This window comes from Neovison vison, chromosome 5 (genome assembly GCF_020171115.1).
Source record: "Neovison vison isolate M4711 chromosome 5, ASM_NN_V1, whole genome shotgun sequence".
Taxonomy (NCBI): Eukaryota; Metazoa; Chordata; class Mammalia; order Carnivora; family Mustelidae; genus Neogale; species Neogale vison.
The window spans coordinates 12,330,648-12,349,423 of record NC_058095.1 but is presented as its reverse complement, the minus strand read 5'-3'; the positions used below and the strand labels follow the sequence as shown (position 1 = coordinate 12,349,423).

General features: G+C 37.6%; 1 protein-coding gene across 4 annotated transcripts in view; it reads left to right on the top strand.

Moving 5' to 3' along the window:
- CEP112 (centrosomal protein 112) overlaps nucleotides 1-18,776 on the top strand; it is a 424,841-nt gene that overhangs the window by 179,547 nt on the left and 226,518 nt on the right. For all 4 annotated transcript variants that reach the window (XM_044247582.1, XM_044247581.1, XM_044247583.1 and 1 more), the window contains one exon: nucleotides 17,851-17,958. In XM_044247582.1, coding sequence (XP_044103517.1) covers nucleotides 17,851-17,958 — 108 coding nt within the window. The remainder of the gene's footprint in view (nucleotides 1-17,850; nucleotides 17,959-18,776) is intronic.

Genomic DNA, 18,776 nt, shown 5'->3' with positions numbered 1-18,776 from the left:
ATGCCAAGTGATATGGAGCACTTTTTCATGTGTCTGTTGGCCATCCGGATGTCTTCTTTGTAGAAATGTCTGTTCATGTCCTCTACCCATTTCTTGATTGGATTATTTGTTCTTTGGGTTTTGAGTTTGATAAGTTCTTTTTTTTTATGTTCATTTATTTTTTATTTTCAGCATAACAGTATTCATTATTTTTGCACCACACCCAGTGCTCCATGCAATCTGTACCTTCTATAATACCCACCACCTGGCACCCCGACCTCCCATCCCCCACCCCTTCAAAACCCTCAGATTGTTTTTCAGAGTCCATAGTCTCTCATGGTTCACCTCCCCTTCCAATTTCCCCCAACTCCCTTCTCCTCTCTATCTCCCCATGTCCTCCATGCTATTTGTTATGCTTCACGAGTAAGTGAAACCATATGATAATTGACTCTCTCTGCTTGACTTATTTCACTCAGCATAATCTCTTCCAGTCCCATCCATGTTGCTACAAAAGTTGGGTATTCGTCCTTTCTGATGGAGGCATAATACTCCATAGTGTATATGGACCACATCTTCCTTATCCATTCGCCCACTGAAGGGCATCTTGGTTCTTTCCACAGTTTGGCGACCGTGGCCATTTGGATACTAGCCCTTTATCTGATATATCATTTGCAAATATCTTCTCCCATTCTGTCAGTTGTCTTTTAGTTTTGTTGCCTGTTTCCTTTGCTGTGCAAAAGCTTTTGATCTTGATGAAGTCCCAATAGTTCATTTTGCCCTTGCTTCCCTTGCCTTTGGCGATGTTTCTAGGAAGATGTTGCTGCAGCTAAGGTCAAAGAGGTTGCTGCCTGTGTTCTCCTCAAGGATTTTGATGGATTCCTTTCTCACATGGAGGTCTTTCACCCATTTTGAGTCTATTTTTGTGTGTGGTATAAGAAAATGGTCCAGTTTCATTTTTCTGCATGTGGCTGTTCAATTTTCCCAACACCATTTGTTGAAGAGACTGTCTTTTTTCCATTGGACATTCTTTCCTGCTTTGTCAAAGATTAGTCAATCATAGAGTTGAGGGTCTATTTCTGGGCTCTCTATTCTTTTCCATTGATCTATGTGTCTGTTTTTGTGCCAGTACCATACTGTCTTGATGACAGCTTTGTAATAGAGCTTGAAGTCTGGAATTGTGATGCCACCAACTTTGGCTTTCTTTTTCAACATTCCTTTGGCTATTAGAGGTCTTTTCTGGTTCCATATAAATTTTAGGATTATTTGTTCCATTTCTTTGAAAAAAATGGATGGTATTTTGATAGGGATTGCATTAAATGTGTAGATTACTTTAGGTAGCAGAGGCATTTTCACAATATTTGTTCTTCCAATCCATGAACATGGAACATTTTTCCATTTCTTTGTGTCTTCCTCCATTTCTTTCATGAGTACTTTATAGTTTTCTGTTCAGTTCTTTGCCTATTTGGTTAGGTTTATTCCTAGTTATCTTATGGTTTTGGGTGCAATTGTAAATGGGACTGACTCCTTAATTTCACTTTCTTCTGTCTTGTTGTTGGTGTGTAGAAATGCAACTGATGTTTGTGCGTTGATTTTATATCCTGCCACTTTACTGAATTCCTGTACAAGTTCTAGCAGATTTGGAGTGGAATCTTTTGGGTTTTCCACATAAAGTTTCATATCATCTGCAAAGAGTAATAGTTTGACTTCTTCTTTGCCGATTTGGATGCTTTTAATTTCTTTTTGTTGTCTGATTGCTGAGGCTAGGACTTCTAGTACTTCTAGTACTATGCTGAATAGAAGTGGTGATAATGGACATCCTTGCTGTATTTCTGACCTTAGCATAAAAACTCTCAGTTTTTCTCCATTGAGGATGATATTCGCTGTGGGTTTTTCATATATGACTTTGATAATGTTGAGATATGTACCCTCTATCCCTACACTTTGAAGAGTTTTGATCAAGAAAGGTCACTGTGCTTTGTCAAATGCTTTTTCAGCATCTATTGAGAGTATTCCTATGGTTCTTGTTCTTTCTTTTATTAATGTATTGTATCATATTGATTGATTTGAGGATGTTGAACCAACCTTGCAGCCCTGGAATAAATCCCACTTGGTCGTGTTGAAGATTCCTTTTCATGTACTGTTGGATCCTGTTGGCTAGTATTTTGGTGAGAATTTTTGCATCTGTGTTCATCAAGGATATTGGTCTATAATTCTCTTTTTTTGATGGGATCTTTGTCTGGTTTGGGGATCAAGGTAATGCTGGCCTCATAAAATGAGTTTGGAAGTTTTCCTTCCATTTCTATTTTTTGGAACAGTTTCAGGAGAATAGGAGTTAATTCTTTAAATGTTCGTTCAGTAGAATTCCCCTGGGAAGCCATCTGGCCCTGGGCTCTTGTTCTTTGGGAGATTTTTGATGATTGCTTCAATCTCCTTACTGGTTATGAGCCTGTTCAGGTTTTCTATTTCTTCCTGGTTCAGTTCTGGTAGTTTATATGTCTCTAGGAATGCATCCATTTCTTCCAGATTGTCAAATTTGCTGGCGTATAGTTAGTTGCTCATAATATGTTCTTATAATTGTTTGTATTTCTTTGGTGTTGGTTGTGATCTCTCCTCTTTCATTCACGATTTTATAATTTGGGTCCTTTCTCTTTTCTTTTTGGTAAGTCTGGCTAGGGGTTTATCAATCTTATTAATTCTTTCAAAGAACCAGCTCCTGGTTTCATGGATTTGTTCTACTGTTTTTTTGATTTCTATTTCATTGATTTCTGCTCTGATCTTTATTATTTCTCTGCTCCTGCTGGGTTTAGGCTTTCTTTGCTATTCTTTCTCCAGCTCCTTTAGGTGTAGGGATAGGTTGTGTATTTGAGACTTTCTTGTTTCTTGAGAAAGCCTTGTATCACTATATATTTTCCTCTCAGGACTGCCTTCGCTGTGTCCCACAGATTTTGAACCATTGTGTTTTCATTATCATTTGTTTCCATGAATTTTTTCGATTCTTCTTTAATTTCCTGGTTGACCCATTCATTCTTTAGTAGGAGGCTCTTTAGCCTCCATGTATTTGGGTTCTTTCTAGATTTCTTCTTCTTATTAAGTTCTAGCTTCAGAGCATTGTGGTCTGAAAATATGCAGGGAATGATCCCAATCTTTTGGTACCCGTTGAGACCTGATTTGTGCCCAGGATGTGACCTATTCTGGAGAATGTTACATATGCAGTAGAGAAGAATATGTATTCTGTTGCTTTGGGATGGAATGTTTGGAATATATCTGTGATGTCCATCTGGTCCAGTGTGTCATTTAAGGCCTTTATTTCCTTGTTGATCTTTTGCTTGGATAATCTGTCCATTTCAGTCAGGGGGGTGTTAAAGTTCCCTACTATTATGGTATTATTGTCAGTGTGCTTCTTTGATTTTGTTATTAATTGGTTTGTATAGTTGGCTGCTCCCATGTCAGGGGCATAGGTATTTAAAATGGTTAGATCTTCTTGTTGGACAGACACTTGGAGTATGATACAGTGTCTTCCTCATCTCTTATTATAGTCTTTGGCTTAAAATCTAATTGACCTGATGGCGTGCCTGGGTGGCTCAGTGCGTTAAGCCTCTGCCTTCGGCTCAGGTCATCATCCCAGGGTCCTGGGATCAAGCCCCGCATTGGGCTCTCTGCTCAGCAGGGAGCCTGCTTCCTCCTCTCTCTGCATGCCTCTCTGCCTACTTGTGATCTCTGTCTGTCAAATAAATAAAATCTTTTTAAAAAATCTAATTGATCTATATAAGGATTACCACCCTAGCCTTCTTTTGATGTCCATTAGCAGGGTAAATTGTTTTCCACCCCCTCACTTTAAGGTGTCTTTGGGTCTAAAATGAGTTTCTTGTAGACGGCATATTGATGGGTTTGTTTTTTTATCCATTCTGATACCCTGTGTCTTTTGATTGGGGCATTTAGACCATTTACATTCAGGGTAATTATTGAGAGATATGAATTTAGTGCCATTGTATTGCCTGTAAGGTGACTGTTACTGTATATTGTCTCTGTTCCTTTCTGGTTTACGACTTTTAGGCTCTCTCTTTGCTCAGAGGACCCCTTTCAATATTTCCTATAGAGCAGGTTTAGTGTTTACAAATTCTTTTAGTTTTTGTTTGTCCTAGAAGCTTTTTATCTCTCTTTCTATTTTCAATGATAGCCTAGCTGGATGTAGTATTCTTGGCTGCATGTTTTTCTCATTTAGTGCTCTGAGTATATCATGCCAGTTCTTTGTGTCCTGTCAGGTCTCTGTGGATAAGTCTGCTGCCAATCTAATATTTTTACCATTGTATGTTACAGACTTCTTGTCCTGGGCTGCTTTCAGGATTTTCTCTTTGTCACTAAGACTTGTAAGTTTTACTGTTAGATGACGGGGTGTGGACCTATTCTTATTGATTTTGAGGGGGGGTTCTCTACCTTCCTGGATTTTGATGCTTATTCCCTTTGCTATATTAAGGAAATTTTCTACAATAATTGGCTCCAATATACCTTCTGCCCCCCTCTCTCTTTGTTCTTCTTCTGGAATCCCAATTATTGTAATATTGTTTCATCTTATGGTATCTCTTATCTCTCGAATTCTCCCCTCATGGTTCAGTAGTTGTTTGCCTCTCTTTTGCTCAGCTTCTTTATTCTCCATCATTTGGTCTTCTATATCACTAATTCTTTCTTCTGCCTCATTTATCCTAGCAGTAAGAGCCTCCATTTTTTTTTTAAGATTTTTATTTATTTATTTGGCAGACAGAGATCACAAGTACGCAGAGAGGCAGGTGGTGCGGGGGAGGGGGAGAGAAGGCTCCCTGCTGAGCAGAGAGCCCGATGTGGGGCTTGATCCCAGGACCCTGGGATCATGACCTGAGCTGAAGGCAGAGGCTTTCAACCCATTGAACCACCCAGGCACCCCAGGAGCCTCCATTTTTTATTGCACCTTCTTAATAGCTTTTTAAATTTCAGTGGTTACATTTTAGTTCTTCTATTTCTCCAGAAAGGGCTTTTATTTCTCCAGACAGTGTTTCTCTAATATTTTCCATGCCTTTTTTGAGCCCAGCTAGCACCTTGAGAATCGTCATTCTAAACTCTAGATCTGACATATTATAATTGTCTGTATTGATTAGGTCCCTAGCCTTAGATATTGCCTCTTGTTCTTTTTTTTTTTTTTTTTTTTTTGTGGTGAGTTTTCCTGCCTTGTCATTTTATCCAGATAAGAATATATGCTTAACTGACTGAGCCACCCAGGTGTCCCAGATAAGAATATATGAACGAGAGAATAAAATGCTGAAAGGGTGGCAAAGACCCCAGAAAAGTATATGTTAATTAAATCAGAGGAGACCCCAAATCATAGGGAGAAGAAAGGGGGTAAAAAGAAGTTTAAATAATTAAGAAAAGGGATGCCTGGGTGGCTCAGTTGGTTAAGCAGCTGCCTTCGGCTCAGGTCATGATCCCAGTGTCCTGGGATCGAGTCCCACATCGGGCTCCTTGCTCGGCAGGGAGCCTGCTTCTCCCTCTGCCTCTGCCTGCCTCTCTGTCTGCCTGTGCTCACTCTCTCTCCCTCTCTCTGACAAATAAATAAAATCTTTAAAAAAAAAATTAAGAAAAAAAGAAAATATACATCTTAGATTGGTGAATAGAACAGAGCCAAGCACTTTATTTGGGGAGTATTTTGGTCTCTTAGAAGAAACTACCTCCCAAAATTTTAAAGAAAGAAAAAAATACACACACACACACACACACACACACACATAAGGAAGGGTAAACACGATGAAGGGATGGAATATGGCTGTAAAGATGAACATTTTTAAAAAGTTCTAAAAAAGGAGTTGATAAGATAAGTTGGTTGGGAAAAGAAAGAAAAAGAAAGTGGAGAGAATTTTCTCAGGTTGGAGGCTAGAACAAACCCTGTGCTAGATTTAGGGTATATTTTGATCTATTAAAAGAAGTTGTATCCCAGAATTTTTTAGAAGAAAAAACCCTATGTGTATACAAAAAATAAAGTTAGATACAATGAAGGATAAAATATGACTATAATTATGAAGGTTCAAAAAGATTTTTTTTTTTAAGAAAGGTGTTGTTAAGATAAACTTTCAGAAAGTGGTCGATTTTCTGTTTCTAGAATTGCTGCTCTTCTTCCCTTCAATCAATTTGTAGGTGTTTGGAATGGTTTGATAACTATCTAGCTGATCTCCTGCTACCTGATGACATCTCAGCCTGCTGCTCCTCTGCCATCTTGACTCCTCCCCCTAATGCCATGTAACATATTAATAAAGGAGAAAACAGCATGATCATCTGAGTAGAGACATAAGAAACATTTAAAAAGTTCAACACCATTCATGATAAAAAAAGAATTCTTGGCAAATTAAGACTGGAAGCAAACTTATATAACTTAATAGTGGACATCTATGAAAACTCTATGGCTAGTGTACTTAACATTGAAAGGCTTAATGCTTTCCTCCTAAGAATGAGGAAACCATGTCTGCTTTTGCCACCTCTGTTCAGCATTGCATTTGACATTCTAGCCAGTGCACTAAGGCAAAATAAGGAAAAAATGGAAAGAGAGAGAGAGAGAAAGAAAGAAAAGAAAGGAAGGAAGGAAAAGAGGGAGAGACTGAGAAAAAGAAAGGAAAAGCAAACATATTAATTGGAAAGGGAAAAGTACACATATCTTCAGATGACACAATGATCTTTTATGATCAAAATTTATACAAGAAATATGAGAATTAATAAATGATTTCAACAAGTTTTCAGGATACAACTTTAAATTTGAAATGTAGCCATACTTTTATGTGCTAGCAATGAAATATCTGCAAATGAAATTAAGAAAACAGTTTAACCCACAATAATGGTAATTCTTTCAAGTTGATAATTTTTTTTTAAAGATGAAAAAGTAGCCTGTGTTGTGTGGCAGAACTGAAAGCCCTGGGGATAATGTCATCTCAGGAACGATTAAATGAAGAACCCTGCCTAGGCACAGAATGGACTGCCATAAAATATGGAAATCCAGGGATGAACAATGGGATGTGTGGAGCTGATTCTGGAACCACCCTTAATTGTTCTACCCTCATATGTCTGACTGTTCTGCTATGTGCCTGGTTCATGGTCTTTCTTCTATTTTGCTTCACCAATCCTGCCAGATGCATTTGATTCTCCCACTTCTGGACATCATTGAGTTCAAGTGTTCCTGCCTTCTAAGTATCATATCTTTATGGACTGGTTAAATGATCCCATGAAGGACCCATTGGGTACAAGCCTCTGGGATTCCTTTCTTCCTCCATATAACCCTACTCCTGTGTCCTGTCTTTGTGAGTAGTTCTCACCATGTCTGATCTGCCCCAGTGGTGCTTGATTTAGGCTCTTTGAAAAATGACAGTGATGGCAGCCAATGAGCAACAAATTCTTTTGATGGTCTTCTATTGAAGAAATAGTCTTCAGTGGTTTCCATCATAAATAGTTTTGCCAAGTGCAGTTGAGTTTCTGAAATAGAGATAGTACCTTTGATGTGAGTATAACAATAAGAACATCACTTATGATGGAACCCTTATATAGCTGGGCTCATTCACAAATCAAATAATTCTTACCTGGCAAATTTTAACAAATGTTAAGTAAAATATATATGTCAAAACATGGTAAATTAGAAGTCCTCTACTCCAGATTATCAATCAGTTAAAAAGTATGCATCTGGGGGCGCCTGGGTGGCTCAGTGGGTTAAGCCGCTGCCTTCGGCTCAGGTCATGATCTCGGGGTCCTGGGATCGAGTCCCGCATCAGGCTCTCTGCTTGGCGGGGAGCCTGCTTCCTCCTCTCTCTCTCTCTGCCTGCCTCTCTGCCTGCTTGTGATCTCTATCTGTCAAATAAATAAATAAAATCTTTAAAAAAAAAAAGTATGCATCTGATGTAGCTTAAATTCTTTAAAAAATCAGCAGATTCATTATTTGGAGAATCATAATGTTTTCAAATTTTTTCCATAGTCTATATTTTTAACAGTCTTCTTTTTCTGTTGCTGTCTTGAACTGCTCATTTCTTTTCTTACTAAAATCTTTGTGTAAAAGCCAGCAGAGCTTAGGGCATCTTTTTCCATTTGGAAACTGCTGCAGATAGCAGACAATGGGAATTTGAATTAAAAAAAAATAAAAGCTTTGAGTTTGCTTTTGAAAGTGAATTGCTATTTCAAAAATGAGGCCCAGGAGAGAAAAATGGAACAGAGAAAGTTTTAAAAAAAAAATTTCTTCACACTGTTTCTTTCACTTTGAAGAACTTTTTATCTTATTTAAGATTGCTTCAATAACCTAATTTTTACTCCAGTGGTGAACTCTATTATAAATATTAGCTATCAGCAATTAGTTATATAAAATATACATATTTTAATTGTGAAAATGTACTACTGTGGTAGAATTTTCCACTTATACATACGTAATCACACTTTTAAAAGAAATAGTGTTCTATATTTACCTATTCTCTGTGAAACAAATAGATGACTGAAAAAGACAGCTATGTTTTTGAAGTACTGGCAGGAATTCTAAAGTGAAACTTTTTAATCTTTTAAACTGACTGCATGAATGTCAGCTAACTAGTTCCTCCTGGGGCTTCCACTAGCCACTTGACTTCTAGTTAATTTTTCTACCCTTGAAAGTACATCCTCATTAAATGGTATTTGCTGCTAAGCTGCTAAATATGTGACTTTAAATTCAATTCCTTTTTTTTTCCCCTTTTCTTTTAACTGTCATCAGCTACCTGATGTTAGCTTTGGACTTGGAGAACCCACTGGCTTGCCATGCAAACAAAATTTTGAAACACGGCTGTTGACTAGTGTGGTTGCTTCTGGCTCCTCTTAAACTTGTAACTGGTTAGCAGTTTCTTACATTCTTAGAGATTGTAAATTTAATTCATCACCCTATTATTGCTGTTGAATACCTGAAAAAAAATTCTCAAGTTACAAGGAAGAAAGAATTCCCTCTGGATATATTTGTGTCATTAAGTGTAAATGGATAACAGACAAAGAAAGAGTCATCATATGAACCATTCATTGTGACTTAGACCTTTGTCCTCTTGTCCTTTAAGGGTCCTGCTGGCTCATGTAATTTTAAATAAGTTTTTTTTTTTTTTAGACAAGCTTTAAGATAATAAAAGATCCAATATAAATAGAAGCATTTTATCTCAGTTACTTTTTTTTTTCCAATTTATTTATTTTCAGAAAAACAGTATTCATTATTTTTTCACCACACCCAGTGCTCCATGCAAGCTGTGCCCTCTATAATACCCACCACCTGGTACCACCAACCTCCCACCCCCCCCCCGCCACTTCAAACCCCTCAGATTGTTTTTCAGAGTCCATAGTCTCTCATGGTTCATCTCCCCTTCCAATTTACCCAAAAGCACATACCCTCCCCAATGTCCATAACCCTACCTCCCTTCTCCCAACCCCCCTCCCCCCAGCAACCCACAGTTTGTTTCGTGAGATTAAGAGTCACTTATGGCTAAAATCAACAAGTCAGGAAATGACAGATGCTGGCGAGGATGCGGAGAAAGGGGAACCCTCCTACACTGTTGGTGGGAATGCAAGCTGGTGCAACCACTCTGGAAAACAGCATGGAGGTTCCTCAAAATGTTGAAAATAGAACTTCCCTATGACCCAGCAATTGCACTACTGGGAATTTACCCTAAAGATACAAACGTAGTGACCCAAAGGGGCACGTGCACCCGAATGTTTATAGCAGCAATGTCCACAATAGCCAAACTATGGAAAGAACCTAGATGTCCATCAACAGATGAATGGATCAAGAAGATGTGGTATATATACACAGTGGAATACTATGCAGCCATCAAAAGAAACGAAATCTTGCCATTTGCGACAACATGGATGGAACTAGAGCGTATCATGCTTAGCAAAATAAGTCAAGCGGAGAAAGACAACTATCATATGATCTCCCTGATATGAGGGAGTGGTGATGCAACATGTGGGCTTAAGTGGGTAGGAGAAGAATCCATGAAACCATAAGTGACTCTTATCTCAATTACTTTTTGATGATAATGGAGACATCTCTCTACCCTTTTAACATTTGGAATTTTGTCTTTAGTTGAGATTAGATAGTGGAAGTAAAATTCTAAAATTATATTTAAACATTTCAATAGAGGCTATTACGATAATTCATCAATTCCAAATGACAACATTAAGAGAATATGTGTAAGTATTTGGCTTTGAAAAACAAAATTAAACAACAATAACAACAACAAAATGAGTAATTAGAAGAAATTTCAACTTTTATCCTTAAATGCTTAATGTAAGAGAAATAAGTGAAGCTTTTTCCTTGTAATATTCATCAATGACTAATCTCTTTTGCAGATAAAAATAAGCCAAAAAAAAAAATCTACTGAGGACATTGGACCAGAAATTATGCCAGGTTTTTTTCTGCATTTGACTGATTGGAAGGGTTTTTGATTATGAAATAGTAACATTATTATTTTTTAATACTTCAGTTATTTATACTTTACTGACTTAATGGCCAAGGATACAACAGATTTGACTTCTTCATTCATTTATTAAAAACGGGACTGGAAAAGATTATGCTGAGTGAAATCAGTCAAGCAGAGAGAGTCAATTATCATATGGTTTCACTCATTTGTGGAGCATAACCAATAGCATGGAGGACAAGGGGCGTTAGAGAGTAGTAGGGAATTTGGGTAAATTGGAAGGGGAGGTGAACCATGAGAGACTATGGACTCTGGGAGACAGTCTGAGGGGTTTGAAGTGGCGGGGGGGTGGGAGGTTGGGGTACCAGGTGGTGGGTATTATAGAGGGCACAGCTTGCATGGAGCACTGGGTGTGGTGAAAAAATAATGAATACTGTTTTTCTGAAAATAAATAAATTGGGAAAAAAAAATAATAAAAAAAAAAAAATCAAACCACAAAAAAAAAAAAAAAAAAAATTTATGAATACTTGCTCCATATCAGCCATTGTTGTTGTTTCTGGGAATTCAGAGATTATTTAGACATGTTTATGGCTTGTGTAATAGGCCAGCACATTAAAGTGTGTGATTTAATAAGTGGTGTGACTGGTGGAATAAACTTTAGTCAGAGAACACGGGGGAGGGACATCTAAGCCAGCCTCTTGAGTTTGGCATTTATCGGCAATTGTGGAGTCTTTGTTGTAACTATAAATTTCTTAAATGTTTGCTTATTGAAAGGTTGACAGTAATGAATTTAGTAAAGTCACTGAGTATAAGAGCACTTAGACAATGCAGTTTTATTTCTATATCAGCAGCCACCAAATAGAAAATAAACTTTGAAAAAGATGTCAGCGTGAGAAAGCTTCACGTGGGTACCAAAGAATAAATCCAGCAAATAACGTGCAAGACTTCTGTTTTAAAAACTGGAAAACATTATCAAGAAAAGAAGACCTAAGTAAATTGGCAGATTCAAAGGCTCAATGTCATAAACATGTCAGTTCTCCCCATATTCATGTATAAAATCAACACAGTTCTGAAAATCAAAATGTTAGTAGTGGGTTTTTTGGGTTTTGTGGGGGGTTTTTGGTATGTGGTTTTTGCTTGTTTGTTTGGTGTTTGTTTTTTTTGTTTTGTTTTGTTTTTGGTGGGGTGAAGGGAAGTGAGAGAAACCAGCTGATTCTAAAATGTATATGAAAATACAAAGGGCTAAGAATTGGTCTGGCGGGGCGCCTGGGTGGCTCAGTGGGTTAAGCCGCTGCCTTCGGCTCAGGTCATGGTCTCGGGGTCCTGGGATCGAGTCCCGCGTCGGGCTCTCTGCTCAGCAGGGAGCCTGCTTCCCTCTCTCTCTCTGCCTGCCTCTTCATCTACTTGTGATCTCTCTCTGTCAAATAAATAAATAAAATCTTAAAAAAAAAAAAAAAAAGAATTGGTCTGGCAATCCAGAAGAGCCCAACGTATATGACCAGCTACTGAGACTAATATTCAGCTTCACTAATTAGTACCGCATGGTTTGGGCACAAGGATGACCAAATGTTACAGAAAACAGAGACTCAAAATTAGACTCGCACATACATGATCAGTCTGACTCATGTTGAAGGGGGTGCTGCAGTGCAGTAGGGAAAGAATGATCATTGTAGGAAGTGCCACCGTGTCAACTGGATAGCCACATGGGGAAAAGAAGAGAATCTTACCTCTTATTTTACCCACGCACAAAATTAATTCCAGGATTATAGATTTACAAGTGATAGTTTCAGTGATCATTACATAAAACTTTGAGAAGAAAGCGAAACATATTTGATAGTTGGAACTAGTAAGGATTTTCTAAATAGGAAACAAAAAATCCCAAAATGTTGAATATAACGTTATTAAAATTTTTTTAAAAACCATGCTCATTAAAAGAGACCAGGAGAAAGTGGAAAGGCAACTTCAGAGTGCGAGATTCAGGTGTGGAGTCCGAAATTCATATCCAGAGCAGATCAAGAACTCCCACAACCTGATTGGGACTGCTAACATAGATATCATCTGTGTTCTATCAATTTATGGTTTTCTCTCACAAAAGAACTGTAGATATAATCAACTAATGAGTTCAATGGTATTCCCTGTTAAGGATATTAGTTTCTACGGAGTCTTTAGCCAAGCATAGAATTAAAGATCTGCTTTTCTGCCGTTTGTATCTATCTGCCTGCCTGCCTGTTTCTGTTGATCGGCTGATCGCTCGATGGATTAATCCAAACATACTTGAAGGACAGTTTTTTATAGTTTACCTAAATATGTATTAAATACAAAAATATATTTTGAATTGTATATTCCTATACAACTGTCTGCCTATTATAACATGAATTGTATGTTGAATTACTCCGAATATAGTTACACAAGAATACTTTACTAGGGAAAGAGCATAATTTACGACCCTATTTGACAGTGACTGCCAGATGTCCACGCCTGCTTTCTTATTCATAGAGCCCTGGTTTTATTTAGGGCAACATTAGACACAGTTTTAAAACTGCAGTTTCTCACCTTGCAGATGGTTTTTAACTACTTTTTAATGTAGTTGCGATGAATGAGACGCAACAGCATAATTAATTTGCTATTGACAGGAACTTGCAGAAAAGCTCCTTAAAAGGGTATTCAGCTCAGCTATAGGACCCTTTGCCCTTCCCTTCCCATATGTTCAGAGCTGTAGAGGCCATTTTGCAACTATTATGGGAAGGCTGAATTGCAGAGACCTTAACCCTGACATCTTTGAACTGCCAGTATAGCGGCCTGTTTCTGAACTTGTGGCACAAGGAAAACATAAAGGGCCTATGTCATTTAAGCTCTGCATGGTCACTTGGGTTTTCTCTTCCGTGTAGCCAAGTACCTAATGCCTGAGGCACCAGAGGAGGAAAACACCCCCCAACCCCGCCCCTTCCATCTTTAAACACTAAACGTTCACAGAAATACACCCAACCCCTTTTTGCTCTGAAGTTGACCACCGAGTTTTACTCCTAGGTTTTCTTGAAACCAGAGTTACACAATAAAGGAGTGCTGTTGTTGTTATTTTCCTAACCCTTGAAGTTGAACGGAATGTGGAAAGATGTATGAGGAAGCAGAATCTTTTGTATCTATGGCAACTGAGAGAACACTGTGTTTTTATACAAACTAAGTATTTTACAAGACTTTTTAAGTTGTTTTGTTAAATTATTGAAGGAAAATGGAATGGGGCCTTGCATTTTCGGTCAGTATTATCTAAAATGACACGCATTTTCATTTTCTTGTATCAGTTATTTACTTTGAATTTGTTTTAATGTTTAGGTATAAAAGGTCTTTTTATGTGTTTTAAATTCATACCTGTTTTGGTTATAGAAGAGGATTTTGTTTTTTCTTGAAGATACTCTATTTTTTACAAGCTTTGAGTACATAAAACATTTAGTTTTTATTTTAAATTCTAAATATTTTAAATATTTAAGTATCTGTTATTTACTTTTAATAGTCAATTTGTGCCGAGATAAGAACTTAAAATCAACTTCATATGAAGATCTGTCTTAAAAGTACTAAATAAACCAGATCTTCCCTCCTTGATGTACCTTTTCTTTTTTCCATCCCCTTTTGCTTTTGCCAATCATTTCATTCATCCTTGAGGACTTAAAGCATATTTATTGTGCATACCATACCAATTAATAATTAAGATATAAAAGAATTATAAATCATAGATTCCTTTTATTTGGTAGCTCATGATCTAGATGAATAAACAAAGCTCACACCTTTGAAACACTTCTGTATTATAGAGAGAGACACAGCTTGCTATGAAAATAGATGTTGAGTCCTTGAATGTAGAGAGAAGGAAGGCACTTATGTCAGTTGATGGAATTAAAGAACACCTCACAGACAGGAGAGGAAACTTGAGTCAGCCTTGAAGACTATCAGTTTGGGCGAGGGAAAACACAAAAGGGTTTTCCAGAGAGTGCAAAGAGCAAAAGGCTAGGATCAAGAACAGACATGGCTTGTTTGGGAAAATTCAAGGATCTTGGAGTAGAGGGAACGCAGACTGCTGAAGACAAGCTAAGGAGCCTTCTGCTTGAGGTCTGATGTGACAACCACTGAAGGAAAGAGAGCCTTGAAACCCACATCTTGAGTTAGAAACAAAAGAAAACAAAGTGCACTTGAGTATTCCTTAGTAAATTTATTCATGGCCACAATACCAACTACCTGTAGATCAATAATCTTTTAACTCTGATCATTGAATTTGGAAGCCGATGACTTAGTATTATTAGCATTGCACCCTTTGGATTTTTACAAAGAAGTAGGCTAAATTTCATGCTGTAGTTTAGATACTTCAGACCTGGGTGTGAGAAGCAGACTCTGGAATGGACTGTTGGATAGCACAGCAGTGAGTGGCCATATGCATTTTGTTCTCATCCAGTGTGACCGGATGCTCTTCACTGAACAGCTTTGTTCCTAGAGCCTTAAAGTTTAATCATGTCTGAGTAAATGCATTTGAATTTTTTTTTTTTCATTTAAGATGAAAAACTGTGAAGGAAGGACTTTTAGGGTTCATTTCCCCTAATGTTCATGTTTTGTCCAATCCTAGCAGTTACCAAAGGTAACCCGCAAGAGAGCATTGGATACAAGCTGGGGAAAAAAAAAAGAAAAAGAAAAAGAAAAATCTCAAGCTATCAGTGCAGCAGCAGAACAATAAATAATATAAAGTAGCCAGTGGTAAGATGATTATCACATTAACTGACAGTTGTCTCAAGAAAAATGTCTTCTGAGACAAAATCAAATCAGGGGAAGAAAGACAAATGAAAAACTGTACTAGGAATACAAGGTGTGATTTTCAATTATAGGAAGCGATTTTTCATTCCTATCTGTAAGAATATTTCTTTCTTGGCACATATAAACAAGAATCTGGCAAGAGCAGAGATAATCATACATTATCTCTAATTTTATGTGTGACAGGAATGTCAGATTCAACATGATCTTGTATGTTATCGAAACTCTCGCACTATTAAATGTTGAAAATTACTTATTCATCAAATCTCATACCTAGCTTCCTACACTTGGTTTGCCTTTTTTCTTTTTCTTCTTCATTTGACTACTGAGGCCCTATAGGTGCTGGGCAGGGGGCTAAATCGTTGGGATACATGGGTGAACGTGGAGTTCCTTTACCATGGGTGAGGCAGACATTAAAATGAGCCCTAAGGAGTAAGTAAGTTGTATAGTATACTTGAAGGTGATATGTCCTGTGATAAAAAGGAACAGTAGGTCAGGGCAAAGGAGACTGACGACTGGGAGGTGGGCTGCTATTTAACTAGGCTGGTCAGGGAGGCTTCAGTACAAAGATGACATCTAAGCAGAAACTTGACTTTGAGAAAGAAGCTGTGTGACCATCTGAGGGGAAGCTGCTGGACACCAAGGCAAGAGCATCTCTGGCATGTCTCCAGCCCAGCAAGGAGGCAGGTGGGCTGGAGTGGGGGTGGTTATATAGAGTAGCAGAGATGAATGGAGAGAGGTACCTAGGATTAGATCATGTGAGACCTCATGGAATATGGCATAGTGTTTGACTTTTAATTTTTTCTATAATAACACCTTTATTAAGATATAATTCACATATGGGGTGCCCAGGTGGCTTAATTAGTTAAGTGTCCCAACTCTTATTCTCAGCTCAGGTCTTGATCTCGGGTGGTGAAATTAAGCCTCGTGTTGCCCAGCATGGAGCCTACTTAAAAAATTTTTAAAGGGATATAATTCACACGCAGCGATCAATTCATTATACGTGTACAATTGAATCATTTTTAATATATTCACAAATTGTGTAACCATCAGCACAATCAATTTATTAAAAGATTTATTCATTTGTTTTAGAGAGAGAGTGAGCAGGAGGGGCAGAGTGAGATGAAAGGACAGAGGGAGAGGGAGGGGCGAGGGGGAGGGAGAGAATCCCAAGCAGGCTTCCACACAGACCATGGAGCCTATCTTGGGGCTCCATCTCATGATGCCAAGATCACAATCCAAGAGTCAGTTGCTTAACTCACTGTGCCACCAAGGCACCTCCACACAATCAATTTTAAATTACCATTGCCCCCAAAAGAAATCTGATACCCTTTAGCAGTCAGTGCCCACCCCCCAATTCCCTCTCACCATAGGCAACCACTAGTCTGCTTTCTGTTTCTATGGATTTGCCTTCTGGATATTTAATACAAATGGAATCATATAACACATAGTCTTTTGCAACCGTCTCCTTTCACTTAGCATAGCGCCAGGTTCATCCATGTTATAATGTTATAACATGTATTAGTATTTCATTCCTTGTTGTGGTTGAATGATACTCCCATGTATGGATAGACCTCTTTTTGTTTATCTGTCATCCAGAACATCTGGGTTAGTTCCTCTTTTTGGCTAATGAATAATGCTGCTATGAACATTTGTACACAAGTTTTTGTGTGGATGTGTGTTTTAATTTCTCACCGAGGAGTGGAATTCCTGGCTCATATGGTAACCATGTTTATCCTTTTGAGGAACTGCCAAACCATCTTCCATTTCACATTCCCACCAGCAGGGTATGAGGGTCCTGATTTCTCCACATCTTCACCAACACGTGATATAATTGTTCTGGATTAAAGCATCCTTTGATAGTGGGTATGAAGTGGTATGTCATTATTGTTCCAATTTGAAATTGCCTAATGGCAATGATGTTGGCATCTTCTCAGATGCTTATTGGCCATTTGTGTATTTTCTTTGGAGAAGATACCATTTTTGTTCCTTTGCCCATTTTAAAATCGAGTATAATTGCCCATTTATTACTGGGCTGTAGGCATTCTTTATATACTCTTGATACAAGTCCCTTATCACGTATATGACTTGCAAATATTTTCTCCCTTCAGCACATGCCAAGGCCTTAAAAATTCTTGTTGAATATTTGAATGCTCAGAAGTATATTTCCATTACAATGTTATTGTAACATTAGAGTTTAATAAAGTATGTAATGTACAGTATTAATTTCCCTGGCTTAAACTATTAAATATATGTAAATAAATTGATATAGCTTTCATTTTCTTATCATTTTTAAATTCACCATTATGATTGATAAAGGGTATTTAAAATCTGCTATTTTAATGAATAGACAAATTACAAAAGCATGAAAAATTAAAAAATTAATTTTTTGTTTAAAAAAATATATTTTTTTTACCTGTTTATTTTTTTTTTTTAATTTTTTATAAACATATATTTTTATCCCCAGGGGTACAGGTCTGTGAATCGCCAGGTTTACACACTTCACAGCACTCACCAAAGCACATACCCTCCCCAATGTCCATAACCCCACCCCCCTTCTCCCAACCCCCCTCCCCCCAGCAACCCTCAGTTTGTTTTGTGAGATTAAGAGTCACTTATGGTTTGTCTCCCTCCCAATAAAAATATATTTGATTTTTAAATTTTATAGATGGAAAAAGTGGAAGCAGATCTAACTAGATCCAAGTCTCTTCGTGAGAAACAATCGAAGGAGTTTTTATGGCAGCTGGAGGATGTCAAGCAACGATATGAACAGCAGGTTGGTCTTTCATTTTGATGATGCCATTGGATTTTTAAATGCATTTATAATCTCTCTTTTAAAAATCTCAGTGGCACCTATCTGGCTTAGTTGGTGGAGCATGTGACTCTTGATCTTTGGGTTGTAAGTTTGAGACCCACATTGGGCGTAGAGATTACTTAAAAATAAAACCTTAAATATCTCATTATAACATCGAATCCTTGCACAATGATGATATTACTAAGAATGTTATTACTGATATATATGAATCATTTAAAGCAAAATGTTTCAGTAAAATCCAGAAATAGGATGTTAGCTCTTCACTGAAGTCTATTCCAATGATTTGTTAATCTGCATATTTAATTGAAGCATTTATTGTGATTCTTGTGTCCTTCTGTTCCTGTCAGAGCAGAAGTCTGACTTGTTCATTTATTTAAGAAGTAGTTTTGGGTATCTACCATGTCCTGATTCTGGGCAGAGCAGTAAGTTAGACTGACAATGGTCCTTTTCTCACAGTGCATATACTACATTATTTTATAATAATTAAAAAAAAATTTATTTAAATTTAATTAACATATAGTATATTATTAGTTTCAAGGGTAGAGTTGAGTGATTCATCAGTCACATATACACCCAGTGCTCTATATCACATGCCCTTCTTTTTTTTTTTTTAATTTATTTACTTAGAGAGAGAGAGAGAGAGAATGAGAGGGGAGAGGGTGAGAGGGAGGGCAGACCCCCTGCTGAGCAGGGAGCCTGATGTGGGACTCGATCCTGGGACTCCAGGATCATGACCTGAGCTGAAAGCAGTCGCTTAACCAACTGAGCCACCCGGGCAC